The sequence below is a fragment of the Uloborus diversus genome, unplaced genomic scaffold (assembly GCF_026930045.1).
Source record: "Uloborus diversus isolate 005 unplaced genomic scaffold, Udiv.v.3.1 scaffold_189, whole genome shotgun sequence".
Classification (NCBI taxonomy): Eukaryota; Metazoa; Arthropoda; class Arachnida; order Araneae; family Uloboridae; genus Uloborus; species Uloborus diversus.
Window position 1 is genome coordinate 193,236 of NW_026558339.1, and position 23,751 is coordinate 216,986.

The 23,751-nt window shown below is 34.7% G+C and overlaps 1 protein-coding gene across 1 annotated transcript; it reads right to left on the minus strand.

Annotated features, from left to right (window-relative positions):
• Positions 1-859: 859 nt before the first annotated feature.
• LOC129233147 (WASH complex subunit 3-like) lies at positions 860-10,414 on the minus strand. The gene is made up of 3 exons (XM_054867214.1): positions 10,321-10,414; positions 4,323-4,433; positions 860-1,638 (listed from the first exon to the last, which is right to left on the minus strand). The coding sequence occupies exons 1-3, from the start codon at positions 10,412-10,414 to the stop codon at positions 860-862; spliced, it is 984 nt and encodes a 327-aa protein (XP_054723189.1).
• Between the last annotated feature and the right edge of the window lie 13,337 nt (positions 10,415-23,751).

Here is a 23,751-nt window from a genome sequence, read left to right on the forward strand (position 1 = left end):
TTTCCTCATTCCTGTGAAAACTTTTAGCGACTATCATTATCTCTTTGGAAAATTTCAGGGATTGTATGCTTAGATTAATGAGACTTTTAGGAACTGTGACTGCAAGCTGATGATTTTTTGTGAAACTGAGTTTATCCGCATGAAAGTGCATTTTCGGTTCAATCGTTAATGTGTTATTTCATTCAAAATACATTCAAGCAGTTATTTATTCATTTACATTCACATTCAGTAATCACATTTAATCGTTTGTCAAATGTGACGACTGAATGTGATTGAGTAAACAAACGAATAACTTATCTAATACTCTGTGAATAAAAGAACAAATGGTTTCTCTGTTCCACGTTAATGAAAGAACTAATAAATGACTGAATGAAGAAGCAATATTTTGTATGAATGGGAACGAGGACGTAAGTCAACAGATATTGGATTAGTTTAATGTCTTTACGCACTCAAAAAAAAAAAAAAAAAAAAACCCGAAGGACCGAAAATGCACTTACATGAGGATAAACTTAGTTCCTCAAAAAATCTATCAAGTTTCACACATGGACATATGGACATGGACAGACATGGAGACTTTTAGGACACAGTTCCTAAAAGTCTCATTGATGAAAGCACATAGTTCCTGAAATTTTCCAAAAAGATAAGGATAGTCGCTAAAAGTTTTCATACGGATGAGGAAACAGCTCTAAAAGTCTATCATGGTCTGCAGACAGCACTCTCAAATCCCCTGTGGGATAAGGGTACGGTCCCAAAAACCCCTAAACGCATAAGTGCAGTCGTGCTACGTTTCCATGCAATGCCTTTCATCTCGAGCAAATGCCAAAAGAATTGAGAGCGGATCGATCCCCCCCCCCACTCCTCAGTCGCTGGAAGGCGGACTCGGGGAGGGCCGCACCCTGCGGATATCCCGCACGTCTCCACGACGGCGGGGGCGGCGGCTGGGAGGCGGGAGCCGGGGGCGGCGGCGCAGGGAGTCGGCGGGCGCCTGGTAAAGTTGCACCTGCCGGCGCACGCGGGTCCCTCGGGCCCCCAAGCCCGACGACGGCGACGGCGGGGGAGGACTCGGTGGAGACGAGTCGTCCTCGTCGTCGTCGTCGTCGGGCGGGGGGTCCGCGGGATCGGCGTGCAGGGCAGCGTCCGTTGATCCGTCCCTCCCTGGGTCGTCGTCGTCCGGCTCGCGCTGCTCATCCACCTCCTCCTCCTGAGCCCCGTTCTGCTCGGTAAATCCCTCCTCGGGCGGAGTCGGTTGAGTCACCGTGATGATCACCGGGCAGACGGGCGTGTCAGGGGCTGCGTCCTCTGTGCGGCCTCCTTCCGGCGCTGGGGAGTCTGATGGAGCAAAAGGAGGGTTAAAAATACCTGACTGCCTCCTGGACGTGGTGGCTCCCCACATTCGACGCCTTGAAGTTGGGGCCCCGGAAACCCTTGGACTTTGGGCTCCGGGCACGTCCAGGAGAGCGGGGGCGTCTCCGCCACCATCATCATCATCATCGTCATCATCATCATCATCGTCGTCGTCATCATCATCGTCGTCATCATCATCGTCCACCTCCATGGAGGTGGAGGCATCGTCCTCCATGGAGGAGGTGTCGTCATCGGGGCTGGGGGGTGGGCTGGGATCTTCCTCCCAGGGAGCGTCTGTGGAAAAGGAAAACAAAAAATTGCATCAAATATAAAGCTTTATCTGTCTTAATTTCTATTAGAAAAAGTACATGAGCGTTCAATTTCTAAGAACATAAAAAAGCAATATGTATGTCAATCGCAGCTACTCCAAATGAAATAAAAGTACCAGAGCTGACTTTTCCTTTGTCAAGAAGGAACTTAAATTTCTGAAACGTTTCGAATGATTGATTTCATCTCATAGCAAACTACACAGTTATTGTTTTATACCACAGGCGATGCTTCAATTCAGGCGGATTTAATATGATATTACATTGCTGTCAGGTAACTTTTTTTTTTCGGAAAAAAAAAGTTTTTTCTTAAGCATATTCCAATATTATAACCTTGACCACAGAAATATGAGAACTATGATAGAGATTCTTTTGAAGAAATGAACGCCTAAACACGAGAAGTGACGGCAGTTGTAGTTTTGTTTAATAGTGCCATTATATATGCGTACTGTAGAATGTCAAAAGTAAGATCGTCAAAAGTCGGAAGAAATCAAACGCAACTTTTACTAGTGAAGCGGACTAAGGACTTGGCAGGAAGGGAAATAGTTTCAAAGTTCCTTCGGTCGAAAATCAGAGATTTTTTAAAAGTAAGTGTAAGTCATTTTTTCCCTACAGAAGTTAACTACACTTTCTTTGTGTCAAGTCTACTTGTCAGACGCTCGTTTAATTGTCTATGTTAAATTACTGTATAATTACTCAGAGTAAATACAATATTGCAATGAAACGTCATTTTGACCAGTAAATAGTGAGTAATATTTTTTTAATTTCGTGAAAAAAAATGTAATTATACTGTGCAGTGTTATGTACCACATTATATGGTACGTACGTACATATTGCATAACCGCTTTTTTGTTTATTGTAATGCTGGCGATTTTTCCAAACAGTATTTTCTTGGTTGATTTCGAAAATCTGAACGACCAACTACTTCGGATTTTGGACGTTGTACTGCAGTTACGTTTCCAACAATACAGATTCAAGTAGTAATATAATTGAGCGATTCATTTCTCTTAGAAGTTGATACATTTAGTTTATTTATATTTGCTGTATGAAATTATATGTTAAAAAATATACGTTGGATTTGACAAGACAAGTAAAAATTCACAGATAAAAGGGATTCTCTGTAAGCTCGAAACAGCTGCATTCGTCTGACGATTGACATATTACTTAATTATTGATTTTTTTCCAATTAAAATATCTGCACCTTAGAGCTAGACTAACATAAGGCTAAAAATGACCATTTTCATGTTATTACGGCTTTATATGTAGCATCGTATCCCACATTGAGTGATTATAAAGTAAGTAAAAACAAATATATATATATATATATATATATATATATATATATATATATATATATATATATATATATATATATATATATATATATATATATATATATATATATATATATATATATAGTAATTAACCAGCATAAAAGAGCACGAGCCTTATTCTTTATATGGACCAGACAAAAGTTTTTCCGCTCTCCTCCGAATAAGAATAATGTGAGTTACGTTAGTCTGGCTCTGAAGTAAGGACGTAACACTTGGATAAAATTGAATTTTGCGTACAAAATATATAATTTTAGTTCTGCAGTCGATGTTGAAAAATAAAGCAAACGAAAAAAAGAAACCAATTTTTTTTTGCTTTAAATTACGATCGCGAATGAATAAATAATTCAAAATGTAGCGGAATTTCTCTGCTTTTTACGTATTCCAGTAGCTTTGTGACTTTACCAAAGTTAGGCTTTCTTCGAAAGTTTTTTCGAAATCATAATGTATAACTGTTAAAAATAATTTGCAAAAAAATGGAATCATCTACGTGCTTCTTTTTTCCCCCGAGTAAAATTGACTCAAAAGGGAATAAGCGACCTACACAGTTCTGAGTATTGGCTCCAACTTAAGTATCACTGACGCAGAAAATGAAAATATCACTTTATAAATACAGTGAAAATTTTAAAATTGAAGAAAAAAAATTTGTTATTTACAATGATTTGTTCACTAGACTACCTTTACTTCCCTCAAAATTACATTTATTTACTGCATATGACGTCACAAGGGTTCTTTGAGTTTCTCCATTCAGCGTACATGACTTTGGACCCGGAATTAAGGCGTTCGTCTTTTCAAAGACGGAGAAAAAACAGAACGAATATCGAACGTTATGTTGAATCTCAAAAAGCTAGGACGTCTTCGCTATGGTCTTAAATGGCGCAACCACCTGGAAGGTCATTTTTGTTGTGCGTTTGTCAGTTTCAGTGAACCACAGATTCAATCCCAAAATTTTCCATGGTACATGGGCTTAAATCGACAAAAAAAATAATTTCTTCTATTAGTTAACGTAGCATATTGGAGAGAGAATACAGAAAAAAAAAAGAGTAACGATAAACTACGGTGATTCTAAAAATGAAGCAATGATATAAGCAAAAGCTTTCGGAGCATAAATATTGCAAGATAGTATTTTGCGAGTCGTGCATGAGAGGGTTGAGGAAAGTTCAGAGATTACAAAGCTTTGGAAACACTTCGCAGAAATTATACAAGCATGCCGAATATCTACTGTTATGAATTACTTAAAAAAAATTTAAAAAAAACCTTGATAAAATTATACTCGACTACAAGAACTTGTGTTTTTCTACAATTAAAAGCTTCAGCTTACCGCTGTGGAAAGTCTCCTGGTAGAGGTTGTTCACATTTCGAACAACCTCTTCCCTGAAACGCCTGTTTCTTTCCCTTTCCTCCCTCAGCTCCTCCCTGAGACCTGCAATCACTGTGGACAAAAAGAAAAAATACGTTAAACATTTCATTTTACATCTTACAACATACAAACTTACAAATTCTATTGAACTAATGGATTAAGTCTTTCACATCAACCTCAATGACGAAAACAGTTTAAAGCCTTTTTGCAAGTTAAGCGTCATTTTCAATCCTGCTTTCCCGAAATAGTACGCAATAAGTTGAATAAAAAATTTAAAAAAAAAAATTGCATTGTATAAGTTGTGCTAGAGCCTAAAACAGTAAAAGAAAAAAAAATCATTAATTTAAAAATAGAAAAAAAAAATGAAAGTACGGAACTGAGATGGGGAAATGTGTCAGTTTGCCTCCTAATTCGGCGGAAATTGAATTAAAAGAAAATTTATTTTGTCTGAAAGATCTGTACAAAGAAATCAAAGGGAGAAGCCCTTTAAATAGTAATAATAAAATAAATTCAAACTTCTCTTCGTACAGTTTCGGAAACGTCTGGATAAGGAAAAATCAACATAAAACCTTTTACTTCCTTTTACATAGTAAAGAAAGTATCGTATTCGCGAGAAAATTTTTACTGAAAAATCGGATATCAAAAATTTAAATTTTGCTCACTCCCGAAAGAATGTTAGTTTTTTTTTTTCAACCTGACCACAAGAACGCATGGACGCCCGAAATATTTATTTTGACGAGCCCCGAGTTCTTTTACAACGAGTTATCTCGTGACGTCCTTATGTGCGTATGCATCTCGCATAACTTTCTACGGCAGACCATTTTTCAGTTACAATTTAGCAATTAGTCTTTTTGTGGGGTCTAGTGTGTTTTTCAACTTAAATTTTGAAAACATTCTTGGTAGTCCTCAAAGTCCTTTCTACCATTGAAACTTGTGTCAACTTTGGTGTTTGTGACTTCAATTCCGGAAAAAGGCTTCGAGTTCAAACTTGTTTCTAACGTTTACAAATATAGCCTATAGTTGCGGTTGTTTAGACACTTAAATTCAAAGTATTTCCGGGAATATGTCGCTAGAATTATTTCTCTTCTTTTAACTACAACAAAGATGGTCGACAACTGAGCTGTTTAGGAAATCTCATTTTCATAATAGAGCATCCCCGATCCTCCCTTCCATCCCTATCGTTAAAATCGTCTAAAAACTTCCATTTCTGGGCTTCAATTTCAAGGAAATTTGAACATATTGAGGGGGGGGAGTACATTCGCGAATGTTAAACTTACTACTGTAGATTCATATTGTTAAATATCTTCGATTAAATAACGCGTTTCTCATAATTTGATTCCGACGTTCCTCTTCCTTACCCCATTCCCACATTTGGAGAAGCGTACTCCAATCGTTACAATGTTGTAAAAATAGTTAAGAATACTAAAAATTAAATCGAGTTTTCATAGTTCTTTTTAAACTTTTAATAATTGGAATCATTAGTTTCAAGTATTTTTATCAGTTCCTTCTGTGTCAGGACTTACGTAATGTGGTAATGTCATTTTTTCTTTCATGTAAAAATAAAATTAAGTTGAACAGCAGTAAATGTGGTTGATTATAAATCATTTAAATTCTTTAAATACTATTTTTTTTAATCTTTTATAATTAACTTTGTCAGTGAACACATATAAATATTTTCTTTTCATTAATGAACAACTATTAGCTTGAAATACAACCAAATTCATTTGTTTCAACAGCTTTTTAAGCTGAATCTACAATTATCCTGAAAGCTACATCTCAGTTCATTATTTCTCAGCAAGAGTATGGTGAAAACGTTTAAAAATCTACACGCAGAAAAACAAATAGGCTATTCAGCACCAATTGAAAGATTTTTTTTTTATTTCTGGATTAATCCATTCCAAACTGGAACTTATAAACGTACTTGGCGTACACAAATTGTTTTTTCTAGAAATCAGCAGTTATTATTTAATGTACTACTATTGATAAAAGAAATTATATGCTAAAAGTAGCTCTTTTATTCATCTCTTTCATTTTAAAGACAAACAACTTGTTGAATCAACATTGTGAATTTTAATTTTGCACTTTTAAAGAAGGTAAAATAATCAAAATTTCCATCAGAGTATGAAATCAAAATTTAATACACCAAGAATAGTTTGCAAGGGTAATTTTATTGTTTATATAAATTTCAGTCAGGTTTCAGACACAAATTTAGGTTTGACAATTATGTCAAAAAGGGCTTTTTGACTTGACTGTAATAACCACTGTAAAAAACCGGATTAAACCACCAACTATCAAAGACTTGCCAATCCTGATACAGCTGTTTAGCTAGGGAGGGGTGGTTGGGGCGGTCCGCCCCGGGTGGCACTTTTTGAGGGACGGCAATTTCACACTTTTAATGCGAAAAAATTTAACAAGTTTTCTCAATAGGGAAATCATGCTTCTGATGCATTACTGGAAGAAAAAAAAAATGTAAAAAGCTGTAAATACTCTGCTATTAAGGCTAGTACGATTCAACAGAACAATTACAAGTCAACAAAAAAGAGTATGATCCAGCTTTCAGAATTTCTGATATATTAATGCTTTATGTATGCATATTGATATTCTACAATTATTTTTAAATACGCATTATTTTACTAATTTTATTCAATTAGTTTTTTTAGAGCTCTAGTGTATAATTTTATATTTATATTCGTTTTCATAAAAGCTCAAGCTTCTCATTTTTTATATTTATTTAGTACATATTATTTCTTGTATCATTGTTCTTTGTTGAGTAAATTATAAAAAGCAATATCCGCAAAACAATACCCGCAATATTCTTTTGTGCAAATTGAAAACGCAAATTAATAACAATAAATTAAAATCATATTTGAATTGAAACTACTCTGGGCCTGGTTCCCTAGTTCCTCTCAAATTTAAAGCAGTATATAACAAAATTAAAGCCATAGTTAAATACTTTGCAATTAGAATAAGTTTGTAAACTGAAGAATGAATAGTTCGTCATAAGTATAATAAGGCTATTTTTTTCTCCTTAGCATACTGCCGTTTTATTCAATGTGCTAACTTAGGCAAGTGCTTGCATTTTCTATTTCGCTTTTTAACGCTCACGTAGGTAATAATTAAGTAGTTTTAAACAAACTGAATAATGAAATTTCAGGTTTTATTGATTCCCTAAACGGTTAAATAATTTTAAAAAAGAACTTATCTTTGAAAAAAAAAAGCTTTTCGTATTTTATTCAAAATTTTTGCATGCCTGATAAAAAGGAATTTTAATTAAAAACCAACAAAGTTAAGACCATAAACATATTTAGGTTTTTCAAGCCCTTGTTCTGTTGCATCTTTTGCCACTTTTTTCAGTGTTTTATTTCAAATAGTTCGAGAGTTATGAGTGTTTTAGCAAACAGCTCCCCCACTGCTTTCCCCCCTCCCCCGGGGTTGTCGACCATCCAGGGGGACGAAGACATGTGGTTTCATATTCACTATAGTGCCTGTGACATTAATCAGAAATAATTTTGCGTCAGGTCTTCCATGCATGCTCAAAATACCCCTTCAGATCTTGAACTATAATGCAAATCGTGTTCGAGCTTGCTACTGTCATTTTGTTTTTCAACGCGTTAACAGTACTTAAATGATTTTAACAAACTGAATAATGATATTTTGGACATTATTTGAAAAAAAAAATCAAACAATTTTGATTTTGAATTTATTTTGGTCAAAAAAAGTTTGTTTTGCGCATTTTATTCAAAAATTTTGCTTGTTTGCGAAAAATGGAATTTTACTCAGAAACCAACAAAGATAGGTCCATAATTATATTTAGCTTTTATGAAGCCCTTGTTTTGTTGCGTCGATTGCCACTTTTTTCAGTGTTTTATTTCGAATAGTTCGCGAGTTATGAGTGTTTTAGAAAACGGCTCCCCCTCTGCTTTTCCCCCTCCCCCGGGGTTGCAGACCACCCAGGAGGGCGACGACATGTGGTTTCATAATCACCATCGTGCCTGTAACAATAATCAGAAATAATATTACGTCAGCCTTTCCATGCATGCTCAACCCCCTTCAGATCCTGGACTATATGTAATACAATAGGAGTACTCGCGATCGAACATTATTCTTTACTTTTCCATTTCACGCCAACTAGTCTCGTCAAGCTGGCTTGATTCGGGACAACATTTAGGATACGCAGGACAAATTTGTACACTAGTAACATTTTCTATTATTTTCCTTGGCGACCAATGAAGCACACATTTTTCCTACTGTACGATAACACAATCTAATTGGGCAAATGTATTCTGGACGACAAAAAATAAGCATCACGTAATCAGAAAAAAATGCCTCTATTTAACAGTTGATGTTATTTTTTATTATCAGAAATGTAATGCAAAAAAGATTAACTTTTTTGTTTCCTATCAGTCAATAGTTTTTTGATTACACCAAAAAATTATCCAAATTTAGTCATAATTTCCTTCAACTGTTACTTTTGAATAGGATGTGAATTTAGTAAATTGGGTAATCATTTAGTGCAGTTTTTTTTTTTTTTTTTAGATCGCAAGACTTTCAACAAAACTTTTTTTTTCCTTGAAGTGTGTTGATTGAAGTGTATATAAATTTTAATATATTTTTATTTAATGTGTGTGTGCTGATTTAAATAGATCTGTAATTATGTGAAATTATATTAATATTTTTACTTAAAACATTTCGTTTATTTGGTATTAATTTTGTCCTGTGAATATATTAAATTTTAGAAAGAAAAGTAGCTCAGAACAATTCAGTACATAACGAAAGTAAATTGTCTCATGACCTGCCCTGATAAAGTGCTTTCATAAAGGGTGATAGACATTAAAATATATACATACATAATTACACAAAAAAGGCATTGTAAAGATTATACATGAGAATACATTTTTTTTTTTTTTTTTTGTTTGTGTGTGGCAGAAATTATAAAAATTTTCATTTTTTTTCTGAGTGGAGATAAACCTCTTCAGAAGAAAACCGGGTTTTGTTTCTCTAAATTTCCGGTTTTTTCCGACCAATGCCACTGTAGTTGGTTGATTGACACTAGAAAGACGGAGGGGGCTCTATCACTGTCACTATTTGAATGTTTTTTTGATTGGGCCTCGCGTAGTTTGTTATTCAATAACTCGGAGAAAAATATTTAACGTTGCTTAATGGAACGCTTTGACTTTTCATTATATGTCACTATTTGAATGATTTTTTGATCATTCAATGATTCGCCTCATAGTATTGTAAATATTGATCCATATACCTAGAAAGACGGGAGGAGCCACAGTGGAATCCTACAATAAAAAAAGATTTTTTTTTCCTTTCACGTAATTGTTGTAGCATAAAACAAATGCCATTCACTCTATTTTCGGTAAGTTACCGCCCTATAGCCAGGGCTAACGCAGAAATACATGAAATACACACCCAGCTCAGTCATTTCCAGCCGAGGACTGCAGTGTCGTGCTTATTAGCATTCATCATCCGGGCATAAGAAGTGACTGAGCTGGAGGTGGGAAACCTCTTGAGGTAGCCAAGAGTGCCAAACAAACTGGTAGCTAATATAGAATGGCGGCGTATTTCTTGCCATTCACTCTAGTTTAACCTGTAGCTTTTTCTGTAGCATTTGGATATCCAACCGGCTGAACAAAAACAGTACCGACTGCTTACCAGCCAAACCGCAGCCATGGCTCTTGAAGAGATCAATGGTACTAGCTCTACCTTTTGGCAAGTAAAGACAGAAAAGCTGAAAATAATAACGTACGAAGTTTTTATTTAGTTAGTTATTATTAAGAAGGTGCATCGGGCAGGTGGACTCGCCCAGGAAAATTTTTAGAAGAATTTAGCCAAAAAAACTAACACTAACCCCAGATACTAAACATGATGAAACTAATACATAAAATTTCAGGCTTTCTAGTGTTAAAAAAAGTTCTGAATGAAGTAAATGGCGAACGAAGTGTTTCCTTACCTTGATCCCTGGCCGCCAACTCCACCCTCACCACGTCCCCGAGACTTCTCACTAAGTTGAACACGGCAACTATCGCTTCAATAACTCCATCCATATCTAGAAATCAGAGAGGGGAAACTTTTAAAGAATCTGAAAGCATTTCATACATATTATTGCAAAGATTAGAAAAATTGCAAGCTTTTTTCCGAGTTCTGTTCATTTGATGGCACAACAATGAATGCCATCTACTGCAGTTTAGGGTTAATCCACGGGAGTGAGGTTTACCATTTCAACTATCAAAATATCACCAAACAGGCAATGGTTTCGTTCAAATGTAGAAGCAATTTTTGCCCTTCACGGGTGATTTTCTAGTATGTAGAAAGAATAACAAAAGCACTGTTTTACTTAGAAAGGTTTTGTTTTCTTTCAAATTGTTAGAAATAATTTACCAATGTTATCCCTTTCTGAAACAATTATTCATTTACTTTTTCTCAAGAATACTTTCGACTAATTATTAAGTCCTGATGAGACGATATCTGCTTTCTCTATCACTTAAATTAGTTTGAAATATCATATCAACATCCCACAAATTAAATTTGTAATACCAAATTATGCTTGCTTTAAAGAATAAAACATCCAATACCTTTGCGTTACATAGCTAGCTCTAGTTAGTGACATATGTTGCTTGGACGACACGACGGTCGTTATTTTCGGCTGAAGTATTATTTTGTAACAAGATGCGTAATACAGCGTGACATGCAGCAAGACACATTGTATATTTCACGTACATTGTATATAGTTGGAAAAATTTGATTTAAAGAAAAGTGAGAATCAAAATACTAATTTGCTACGGAATGCTTTGAAAAACATTAAGAACGAGTCGATAAAGTTCATGATTTACAAAAGATGGGAGCAGCTTTTGCAATAATATAAACAAAAAGTATCAAACTATCACTTCACTTAGCTGCTTTTCACATCACTTGCATGCGTTATTTACTGACATTTCTTAATGAAAATTACTTCAAGCGCTATTACGTGGAAGAGAAATAGTGTGAACTAGTGAACGAAATCACCTTCTATAAGCAATTCTTATTTAAATCTGATTGATGTCCAAGGTGTTGAAAAGAATACGGTATGCCATTGACATATCTTGGAAAAGCTAGGAGGAATCTAACATTCCCGAAGCTTGAAAATTAACACTAATCTACAGCAAAATTAACGAGTTCGTCAAGCCTATTGAATCTAAAGAAGCCTTCTATACGATGAGGTTCTTAACATTCATGGAAATAAGTGATTTACATTTTGGGACAAACATTAAAGTTTTCATGTACAGCCTGAGTAAAAACTTTAAGGCCAGTATAATTTTCTCTCAAAAAAGGAAAATGAAATTAAAGGGGTCTTAATATTATGGTATTATTAATTATTAATGTTCATTTTAAAGAAATAACTCAACAGACAGGATTTGTAAAGCATGCAATAATCAGAAAAGCAGTGGTTTATTCAAAGTTAGCATTTCAGCTTGAGTAAAAACTTGAAGGCCACTAGTATTTTTTAAAAACTGCAAGTACTCATACTGTAATAAATGTCACCTCAGTTAACAAGATTGTGGAAACCCTTTAACTTGTAGTTTTGTGATTAATTTCTTTAAAAAAATTTTCCTACTTGTGTCGATATCGTAAGGTAAAAAGTTAACTGTTCAAGAAAGAGGGTGGATTGAAGCTTTTTCTTCAACAAGGATAAATAGACGTACTATTGCGAAAGAATAGGAAGATCGAAGACTGAAGTCAACATTTTTGTTTGATTTAAACACAATTAGGGTAAAAAGAAAACCCGGGAAATCTTAAAGCTTTGTCCTCGCGTCATGGAAGAAGAGTTTGGAAATTATTACACTACCTGAAAAGTACTCAACCAGGAAACTTATTCAGACGATAGGTTTAAATGTTTGTCAAAAACGATGTATAACACAATTAGAAGATGTGGAAATTTTATTAATGCTGCAAAATTGCTTAAACCTCATTTATTGAAAATGCACAATATAGAGCGTTTCAACTTTAGCTAGGAAATCATGACCTGGGATAACCAATGAATACAAATGTTTTTTTTTCTAACGAAAAGAAGTGGAGTTTGGATGGACCAAACGGACGGAAATACTGTTGGCATGATTTACGAAAAGAAAAAGAAATATTCTACAAGCGCCAATTAGATCAAGGCTCTGTCAGAACTTGAGAGTGCTTCGCTTACAATGGTGTGTGCTCAGTTGCGTTTATTTCGGGTAAAATAAACTCACAGACATATCAAAATGTCCTCCCAAATCATCTTTTACCAAATGCTGAATTTATTGCTGGAAAAAAATTGAAAATATCAGCAAAACAATGCATCTATCCATCCGAGTAACAGTGCAAAAAATAGGATCCAAGTAAACAATGTTGAACATTTGAAATGACCAACTAAGTCTTCATATCTTAACCCAATGGAGAACATACTGGGTGACTTAACAAGAAGAGTTTATGCAAAGGAGAGACATTTTACTTCATCATTAATTTTTGTCCTCATATGCTTTTTTCTATGTAAGCCTTAAAGATTTTACTCAGGTTCAAATATTGATCTGTAATATTTTCTGATAATGAAACACTTAGAATTAAATTTTTTTGTCTTTTTGATTTGTATTTAAGATTAATAATTATCACTCATATGATTTTTTGATCCTAAGATTAAGGTGTGTCTAATTTCTCAAAAAAGTGCACTGGACTTAAAGTTTTTACTCAGACTGTATACAAAAGGCTTCGCATTATCGGTCCAAGCAGGGGCGGACTGGCTGACTTTGGTCCAGTCAGCAAAAGAATATTTTGGCCCACTTCTGTAAATTAGTTGAGCAAAGACATTAAACTATAACTAGTTCCTTTTTTTTAAGTTCCTAAATCAAGATTTAAAGTTCTAAAATAGAAAATTGTGAAACTTAAGATATAGCTAAAACTGACACATTTTTTATGTGCCTTGAAAGGATACTTATGGTTATAAGCCTGAAAAGGCACATCTTTAGGCTTCTGTACTGGCAACATAGGAAGGACACGAGGAAAGATATAAGAAACCAGGTAAATAATCCGGAAATTTTTTAAAATTGGTTATTCTATATAGGCCTAAGAAAAGAATCGGGACACAGGGTTCTAGTTCCCTTCCAAGCGATATTTTCAGAGTTGATGTTAAAAAACGCAATTTTACAATTTTCGGTAGCGTTAAAGGAGAAGGAAAACAAGGGCTTCCTCCACAATTTTGTTTTCTTAACTTTTTTTTTTCAAAATTGAAATCTAGTCTATCTTTGTTTACAATAGAAAGACGGGGGCTCTCCCCAGAAATTCTCCGAAATGGGAAGTTTTAGAAATACAATTTTAGGCTACCCTTAGAAAAATTAATGGAACAGCATAGGGAGCTCTTTACAAAAACGTTTAGAGTTTGAACTATTAAAAAACGCAAAACTAACTTTGGTCACGTTTGAGAGAATAGGAGGGTCAGTGAATTCATTTGGAAGCATTTAAAAACTTAAGTACCCAATTTTAAATTACATTTCGTTACTATAGGTAATCTGGCGACTCTCCTTCGAAATTTTCCGAAAGTGAAATTTTAAAAATATAATCTTATAATATGTTTGGAAACATTGAAAGAAAAAGGTTTCCCCCAAGATTTTTTAGAAGGGCACCCGTGCCCTTCCGCTTTTAAGCTAACCTTCGACCCCTGTCCTTGAAACTTCATTCTTTCGTTTCAATCATTTATCTACAAGAATCTGATTAGAATATATCTGAATGTTTTTTGCATTACCTTTAAAACTAAAGATCAAAAAGCTTTTAAATATTTTAAAAATAATTACTATCGAAAACACTTGAACTTTGTATGTACCTAGTACACCAAAAAGTAAAAGAAGCACCTTTTTTATTCAACAAAACTTCTCTACCCTTTTATACCTTTTACCTGAAAGACCACTGCCCCTTTTTTGGTCTGGAGGAAACGCTAGTTCTCTCTGGGCATTTTTTTCTGAAACTGAAATCAACTTTTGGCTATAGTGCAAATAAAAAGGTTACGAAGCTCTCCCATGAAAATTTCTATAAAAGAAATTCTAGGCTAACTTTAGTGACTTTAAGGGAATGCCTAAGGTTCGAAGACTTTGTCCGGTAATATTTCGATATTTAAAAGGGTCCGGAAGACAAAATGGGTCAAATTTTTCTCTTTTTTTTATCATTAAAAAAACTTTTCCGCCTTTTCTGCTTAAAAGAACGTTTGAATCTTGTTTCTATCTTAATTAGAACGAAAGATATAATTATATTTTTGTTGCCTTCTTTTAACTAAAATTATATTTTAACTTTAAAATTTCAAACGCGTGTCTCTCCATGATGCAATTTTTCCTGATTTTTCGCATTCAAACTCTTATAAGTCAAGAACTGATAAAGATAAAGTAATGAAATTTGGAGCATATCTTTTTCAAAAAGTTTATTTTGAGTTTTATACGGTAAATTTGAAAAAACCATTACTTCAAAAAATATAATTTTTTTTTAATTATCTTTAAATTTTTCTTCAAATATTTTCTATTTTTATTGAATTAATATTTTTAAAAACGTCGAATAAAAAATAAAACTGAGATATTTGTGCATAGTTTTTTGAAAACAATTTGCAAATTGACCTAGAATACTTTGAGTTTTAGCAGTTTAAAAAGACCCTATTTTTTAAAAAAACAATAACTAAATTTAAATAATATTTTTGTAAAAATATTTTATGATTTTGCGAATCAAAACTGATGGTGAATCAGTGAAAAAAATTTCAAAACTCTAAATTGTTTAATGCCATTTTTTTCAAAATGTGCCCCGGACAGCCTTAAATCTGTAATACACAATCTCCTTCTTGGACCTTTATGCAAAAACCAAGAACCAGGTAAGTCCAGACTCACTCATTTTTGTTAAGACCCGTAAATAACATTAGTGTGCGATCGAAAAGTTAATATCATTCCTACATTACTTGCTACAAAGCAGAGGTCTAATCTTACATTTGTCACCCGTTGTTGCACCAATCGTAACAACGAATTCTCCACACGCAAAAATGAATTTTAATAAAAGAAAAAGTTTGGACTTAACTAGTTCCTCCATCAAAGTCCTCAATTGTAGACTTAATACTATCGTGACTTTAGGACTACAAAGGGACCTCACAAATGAAATACCATAGGGAACAGGGTTACCAACTGCTCCGCATTTTGCGGAGTTGCTGCGCAAAAATGGCGAAACTCCGCGGCTCCGCAAGAAGTTCTTTTGCTCCGTCTTTCCCTGCCGAAGTTTTCGAGCTCAAATTTTGCTATTTCATCATAACAAACATGTAAATATGGGAAATTAAAGATGCTTATACTCAAAGATTGAAATGGTGTATAAAGCTGTTCTATTAATTTAGAAATAATTATTTTTATACTAGTGCTTAAAATAACTATTAAAGCTCTAAAAAGAATCAGATAAGTGGTTTTGGAAAATTTTATTTATTTTTATACAAAATTCCGAACTGCTCCGCAAAATTTGAAATTGTTCCTCAAAATCAGCACAGACGCTCCTGAAATTGTTTCTCCAAGGTTGGCAACCCTGGGACCCCCGTTACGTCTAAGTCTGGCCCTGATTACAACTAATATAATGTTGCTCACAAAAAAAAAAAAAAAAAAAAAAGAAAGAAAAATCTTGTCCCCTCCCCATGCCTCCCCTTGAACTCAGGCCTAAATCCGCCTATGTTCATTAACTCACCCTTCTAAGTTGAAATTTTGTCCTGTTTCAGATTTAGTTTATCGTTTGCTTTCCCAAAGCGATTCTGAGATGAAAATACTCGTACAGCGACAAATTACATTAGCCTAACGAAATTGATTGCCAACTGACAGCATTTAGTTGAATCTGCCGCAACCAGTGAATACCAGGTCGGGGGCGTGTACAGACATTTTAGAGGCTCGTCACAAATGACTTTTACGAGCCCCGGTGAACAAATTTCATTTTTTCTTCGATTATTACGCTTTTAAAATGTTAGATGTGAATTAAATGTATTAAGTTCAATGAAAAATTTCTTAAGTGGCTCACTCGGCGGTTGGCCCAGTCGGGGATCCCCGACTAGCCGACCTGGCCAGTCCACCCCTGGGTCCAAGTCACCTTGTGAAAACGATTTGATATCCCATAACACAAGGAGATAATCAGGAACAAGCGGACTTAGTTGTTGGTTTAACTTTTATTTAATTACGAAGGACGGAAGAATTTCAAATTCGCCAGCGTTCAACTGCAGCCATTATAGTAATGTGGGGAAAATTAGGAAGCGTGAGGGTACTATTATGTGCGAAATGTTATAGTTAAACAAATGTTTAAGTGGCGTTGCACAGTTTAGGTGCACTAGTTATATCTGTCGCGACCGAAAGAACTTTCAAAATTTTCAGTTGCATTAATAGTAATAAACTACAAATATACATGGGAGACATTGGCTAAGCTCACATATCTTCTCAGTAGAAAATTAACAACTGATGTGGGATGATAAAACAAAAAAGACAGGGAGTAGAAGCAATTGAAAAACATATGGTAGGCCAATGGATGAAAGTTCCCCTCCCAGGAATAAACAGCTCTTGAATAAGTTAAAACATTTTTCCTTAATGAATTGCCAGTAATGTATGCCTTCTATAATTTTTTAAAGATGAAAATACTAGAAAGTTTGTATGCCGCTTGATGGACGTTCAGTAACTGGGGTTTACTTGACTCATTTCTCATTATCTGACACAGAACCGTAAACATAACGAGTAAAAGAAGGTCTTATATAGACCTTCTATAATAAATAACAAATATATTTGGCAATTCAGATGACAATTTAAATTTTAAGACTAACTCTGAAACATCTGAACCCGATAGAGATTGCTCAAACTGCAACTTATGATTATTAAGAAATTGAAAGAGTGATTGTGCTGTGGAATTTCCGCTTTATGCATTTCCTGATTTAAAGTTACTTTTCAAATTGTTTTCCAATAAATTTAAAGAACACAGATGTTCTTGCGCAATCAAACCCTTGAATGTATTTTGTACTATAATTTATTTTAATATTAACAAAAACTTGATGTTTTGTGTGTCATTTTCAGCAAGATATTTATACATATTAAGTTCAGATTAAATTTCTATTTTCAAATATTATTTCAGGTTTAACAGAATATATGCTATACAGTCCTGATGCTATAAGTGCGGAATAGAACGCGTATACTGAAAAATAATAGAACCGCCTATGGTTAACTGTATTTAATACACAAAAATAATTTTTACCGAAACAACTTTAAGCTTACTTACTGCAAGAGAAATTTTCTGCAAAAATTTCATTAATTCCTTATTTACATAAAGTACAAATTAAAGTTGCATAGTTTAATTCCGCCTTTTTTTTTTTTTTTTACTTCGAATACCTTCCTCGTCATTCCTTCCTTTTTCTCATATTCTCCATGTAATGTTTTCAACAAGTGTAATCAACTTTCCCAATAAAAAGCTGCGAAAAAAACCAACGCTTTCCCTTACTTTTGCTTGAAAACATCAAATTCAAAAGTTGAGCTCTTTCGCCGTGGCGTCTGTGGTATCAATTTCAATGAAAGCGGTAAAGCTGATGCTTCGTAATAACAGACTTAATTCTTTAAATGTAAATCCTGTCAACAAGTATGCTAACATTTTTATGCTAAGAGTATCGCATGTGAGAGACACATAAGAATAAAACAAAATTTGCTTGAAACCGCTTGACAATCCCCCCCCCCCCTCGTCCCGCCATACAATATTATCGGCGTGAATCCTCATTGTACCTCTCACGAACCTTTTGAGATTCGCGAACCACTGGTTTGGAGCCGATGATTTAAAAGATTGTTTTCATTACAAAGATTTTACTAATAGTGGTTGTTTGTGAATTTCGTAGACTGCCATCGTAATTTACTATTACGATATGCATTCATGGGACATGTACGAATTAGCTGCGAGATCAAGAGCAGAAACACACGATTACTTGACGACTGATTTATTAAAATCGTTTAAAGATTCCAAAAAATAAGTGCTCTGTTTTATAGTAGCACACTGCAAAATTTCAACGAAAGTTCGCTTAAAATTTTGCACTCAAAAAATCGAAAATTATATAATGTTAAATGTTAAAATTCAAAAAATTAAGTGCTTGAAGTAATAGTTCAAAGACTTCAACCACATTACATGACTACCTAGACAGAAAGCAAACTGTGAAGAGGTGAATTCGAAACGCAGAAGGAAATTTTTAAACTACAGATTGCGTCGAGAACTTCAAACTATTTGGCAAAACTATTGCAATTTAACTGCAACCGGACGAAGCCATTTAAAAAGTAATAGGATGAATGAGTTTGGTTTGAATAGCGTAAAAAGAAATGGTCGGGTAAAATGCAAGGATTGGAAACGAGTTAAGTTGAACCGAATCCAAAAATGGGACAGTTGAACTCCTTCAAGGCGAATCTGTTTCAAAACAGTATTCTTTTGGTAAGGGTAGATATAAAACAAAAACAATTTCATTTTTTTTCCTCTTAGGAATTGGTCAAGAACTTGAAAATGTTCACGTAACTAGACTGCGTGTAAAACTGACCCTGAAGAAAATACAAAACTAAAAAAGTTCTAAAGCAAATTCAGATGTTAATATTTGTACAGAAATTTAATAGTGTATTTGTACATTATATGAGGCAGTGAGAAGCAAAGGGATGCAAGTGGCAAAGTTAAAAATTTTGAGATGACCAGTAATGACAAATAGTAGGTAAACTTCTGTCTTGGAACAAGAGATTGTACTAGTAGCCCTGGTAGGTGCTGCTGTATAGCATGATTAAGAAAAAAATTCAATGAAAGCCTACCTAGGTTCTGATCTCTAAGCGCATTTTACTCGAAACTAATTTCATATTATCAATATTATCATAAATTCAGATTATCAATATTATCATAAAATAGTCCACTTGCATCTCTTTGCTTCTCACTACCTCATATCGCAGTTACAGGTACCGAAAAATATTTTTTTTTAAATCCTGAGCACAATATAGCAAATAAATAAAGTTTAAGTCGCGTAAGTAGGCATCCCTAGATGGAAAGTGGAACTGCATGTAAATTAGAAAGTCGAAAAACATTGGAAGTGGAAATAAGGGGCGTTAAAATAACGTCGCATTTTTTAATTATAAAAAACATGCAAGCATCTTGCTTTTTACGTGCGGATTTTATGCGGAAATTCGATTTGAAACTAGATTTTGTGGTTAAAACTAGGACTCGACCGATGCATCGGCGCCGATGGTTCAACAATTATGCCATCGGCATCGGCGGCCGATGCTAAGTTGCAGGAAACATCGGCCCATCGGCCTTAAAAAACATCGAAAAGCCGATGGAATTGGCCGATGTTTGTGAAAAAAAAAAAGGATCTTTGCTGTTTTACTTTTTAATACAAAGTAAAGGGAGTTATTGTTTTCATATAAAACTGTTTTATTAAATTTCAGTATGAATTTCCATTTTAGTCACCACTGAAAGAGTTTTTAATTCTACATTCAGGTACCAAACAAGTTAATTATTGCGTTGTTTCTTGCGGCTGGATGTACGTATGTATCTCTTATAAGTCATAAGTCAAAAATGGTAAAGTATAGAAAGGTTAAAATTTCGCATGTGGGGTGTGCGAACGTTCCGGTTGTGCACTTCCCTTTTTGTTTTCGATCGGGTGTTCTGAAAAACCTGTCTACTCACGTTTTGTGGCTATTAATTACTTATTTCAATGCAAAACTAATATAGCGTCTCAGACTGACGATCATTTGGTGATATATTGCCGAATTGGAGACTATGGAAACAAATATCAGGCGCGCGTCCATGCAAATGTTTTTACGCTGGGAACAGGTAAAAAACGCTATGTTATTTGTTTGTCATATTAGAGTATTGACCAATCAAACCGTGCATCCTCAACATGAAAGTCGCCTTCCTCCCCACGATGAAGTTAAAACAGCAGCGCAAGAGACCTTACAGGAGGTTGCGAAAAATGTCTTCCAGGAGTGCTTCTAAAAGCTATACGAACGTTGGCAGAAGTGCATAGAATTTGCGATAATTAACTGAGGAGGCGTTCAAAATGGATATTTTGGTCATCTATATGTTCTTAGGTACATATGCATGTACAGATGTGCAGAAAAATGTTGTGAAGTATAAATTGGGTGATCGTAAAATAGAAATTTTTGTCGAAATCTTTTTCTTTTTTTTTTTTGGTTACAATTCTTTATTCGTAGAAAGGAAGTAAAGTGAAATGAATAAATGGTCCTTAAAATCCCTGACATTCTTATCAATTTTTTTCTGTTTTTTTTTTTTTTTTTTTGCCATCGTCCAACGGCATCGGCCATTTGGAGGAAAACCAATCGGCCAACAATCGGCATCGGCCCATCGGCCAAAAAATGCCATCGGTCGAGCCCTAGTTAAAACTGGAACATTTACGAGAGCAACACAGATGGAAATTTTGGGAAAGGATCAATGGTTTCACACAATGGTGAATTCATCGACAAACAAAATGAACGCTTTACTGAATTAAGTAAAAGTAATTCATTATTTTCATAGAAACAAGGATCAACTCCACATATGTCTCACAGTGCAGATACGGGGGAGGATGATCAAGACGCGCAAAAGTCAGCCGAATGCTCGCCTTAAAATGCGGTTCAACTTCAAAAAGAGAAAATGCGATTCGTTGTATGGGTGAATATACGGTGAATTATTTTTTTTGCGTTCCCCAAGAAAAATTTTCCGTTTAGTTTAACATTCATTGCTTTACTAACTGTAAATAGATTTTCATTTGCGAATACGAAGCTCAGATGATGTTTGAAGATTTTTGAGCTTTACAGGCACAGGGGAAAAATGTGCGTTCAAGGGGCGGCATTATTGGATTTAAAATTGTCAAGAAGCGCGAGGCCAGGAAACTCGCGAATTCCCACAAAATATGCAAAAACACGTTCTTTTTACCAGAACTTAAATGTCATCCGTAGTGTCTACACTTGATAAACATTGTACAAACGTACATTCAGGTAACGATAAAATTTAAAAATATGTACTTACCAGGCAGTGGCGGCGCTAGGCGTCGGCGACGTCGGCGACTGCCGACGGCCTCGCGCAGATAGGGCCTCGCAAAATTCTCAGACGTAAATTCTCAGAAGTTTTAAGAAATTCCCATGTTTTCAATTGAAGCTCTTATAAAAAACAACAGACACAAAAGTAATCAAAGTAGTGCATGCAGGGGAGAATGCACAGAACCAGCCTTAGCAAATGCGGGCCCAATTCTATAAGGGCCTGAATTAAAAATATTCAATAGCTACAGCTTATTGATCAGCCAACTCTATTCCCCCCATCCCCCGTTCTATTTCTTTTCTTTTTTCTCTTGTTTCCTACGTTCGTTTAAAAATAAGAAAATATTCAAAATGCTGCTCCTCCGTAACTCCCCCCCCACCCCTACATATGCACACACACACCGAAAGCATTATGGAGCATCTGAAATTTCGTTTCCAGGTCTTTAATTTCGCGATATTTCCAGCTCAAAGCCCCCAAATACTCAACAAGATCGAAAATCGCTTAAAATTTTTTGTAGCTTGAATTTCAAAAATTACCGAGCCTAATTTTACAAAATATGGCCTTATAATCGCATTTTAAAGGCTTGAATTTCAGAAAATATTCGGGCAAGGGTCCCCATACCGCCTTTCTTTTATATCATAAGCAATTGGGTTTTTTAAACTACATTAACAAAAAGTTTAAGTGGAATGGCTCCTAAATATGAAATATTGCTAAAGTTTTTAGGACAATAATTTTCAAAATTTTCCGAAGGTAGAGCTCCCTTCCTTATCTAAAATTCTGTTTTTGAAACTTCAATTTCGAGAATTTGCAGGGGATTCATTTTAACCTATTTTTTTATAAAAAAAGAATTGATCTGGGACAGTCTCTGACCCTGAAGTCAATAAATATAGCCTATAATTGCGTTTTTATGGCTTCAATTTCTAGAATTTTCCACCGAGACCTCTATACCTCTTTTCCCCTAACAACCTCATTCAAATTTTTTCCGGGGGAGAACCCCCGGACCCCCCCCCCCCTTTCTATCAGGTCATTTTCCCCCTTCAATGTGCCGCCCCCTCCCCCACCACCAAAAAAAACTTCTTTTTGATTGCGCTACTGGTCATGAAATGTTTTTTTCCTAGCCGTTAAGTGAATTAGGAACTCAAGTGCCAATAGCTAGTACAAAAATTTAATTTCATGAATTCAATTACTTGTCTGAGAATATTTTATGATTAAAAGGGCCTCGCAAAACTGTGCATCGCCGACGTCTATTTTTGCTCTCGCGCCGCCACGGTTACCAGGGTAAATACTGAAGCGATTGCCACAAGCACGCGTTGTAGTAGTGCAAACAGGATGGATGCAATATTATTGGAATTTCGCTCAACCATATTAGCTTACTTTTAACTTTAGTCTGCATTACGCTGGTTAATAGAGATCAAAGACATCTTTTAGAAATTCTAATGCTAAATTCGAGTCCTTGAATCTCGCCAAGTGAGGGTAACATAATTATGTGACGAGAAAATATTTTTTTTTTGTATGTAGATAAATATTTTCACGATGTTTTACGGTAAAATATGTTTTGATATTTATTCAGGCTTATGACTAAGGTAAAAACCATCGCGCTAGTTTATTTAAAAAGGAACGTTGAACGTGTTTGTATCAAACGTAGGAAAAGGCAGCTATAGAAATATACACTAATAACTATTTTCAGCTTTTAATGCTAAAATGAAACAGTTAACGAGTATTGACTACATAGGCCAAACAAAACCCCAATATTCTTTATTATTCATACGATAACAATAACGCTATTCGTTTTACCTCAAAATTTTCTATACGCTATTGGAATTCAAACACCGTATATTCACCCGTATTAGGATTCGAAACAAGGATTTCGAGTTAGAATGATTTAGAAAACCAAAAATGTATCGAGGAAGATTTAAACCAGAGTTTGTCAACTCTGCTTTCAAAACAAAACTTATTCGCAAGTGGACAAAATCTTGCATTATACGCGGAATAAAAATAAATGTAATGAATTTGGAGTAATCATTCCTTCGTTTAACAGTTTTGATTGAGTTTCATGATGGTGCCATTTTAGGATGGTGTCAAACATTTTCAAAAGTGAGTAAAATTTTATTATTTCATTTAATGAGATGTTTTTTTAAAGGGTAACGGTTCTATACAAAATTGTGAAGTATATCAGGGTTATAGTTATGATAATTTAGTTTCCGATATTTACAAAAACTGAATAACACGCAAGAGGAAATATGCTGGAGGTAAGGTAGCAAAATTTGATCGTAAAAGGAAAGTGAGGTGGTTCAGGCTGTGCACTTAGAACAAATAAGAATATGAGGCATTTGAAACTCAAGTTAATAGTTGATCAATTCAGCTT

Coding starts and splice junctions, on each gene's coding strand:
- LOC129233147 (XM_054867214.1), bottom strand. CDS start 10,414: ATGGATGGAGTTATTGAAGCGATAGTTGCCGTGTTCAACTTAGTGAGA. Junction 4,434..10,320: donor GTTGGCGGCCAGGGATCAAG/GTAAGGAAACAC, acceptor TTTTGTCCACAG/TGATTGCAGGTCTCAGGGAG. Junction 1,639..4,322: donor CCAGGAGACTTTCCACAGCG/GTAAGCTGAAGC, acceptor CCTTTTCCACAG/ACGCTCCCTGGGAGGAAGAT.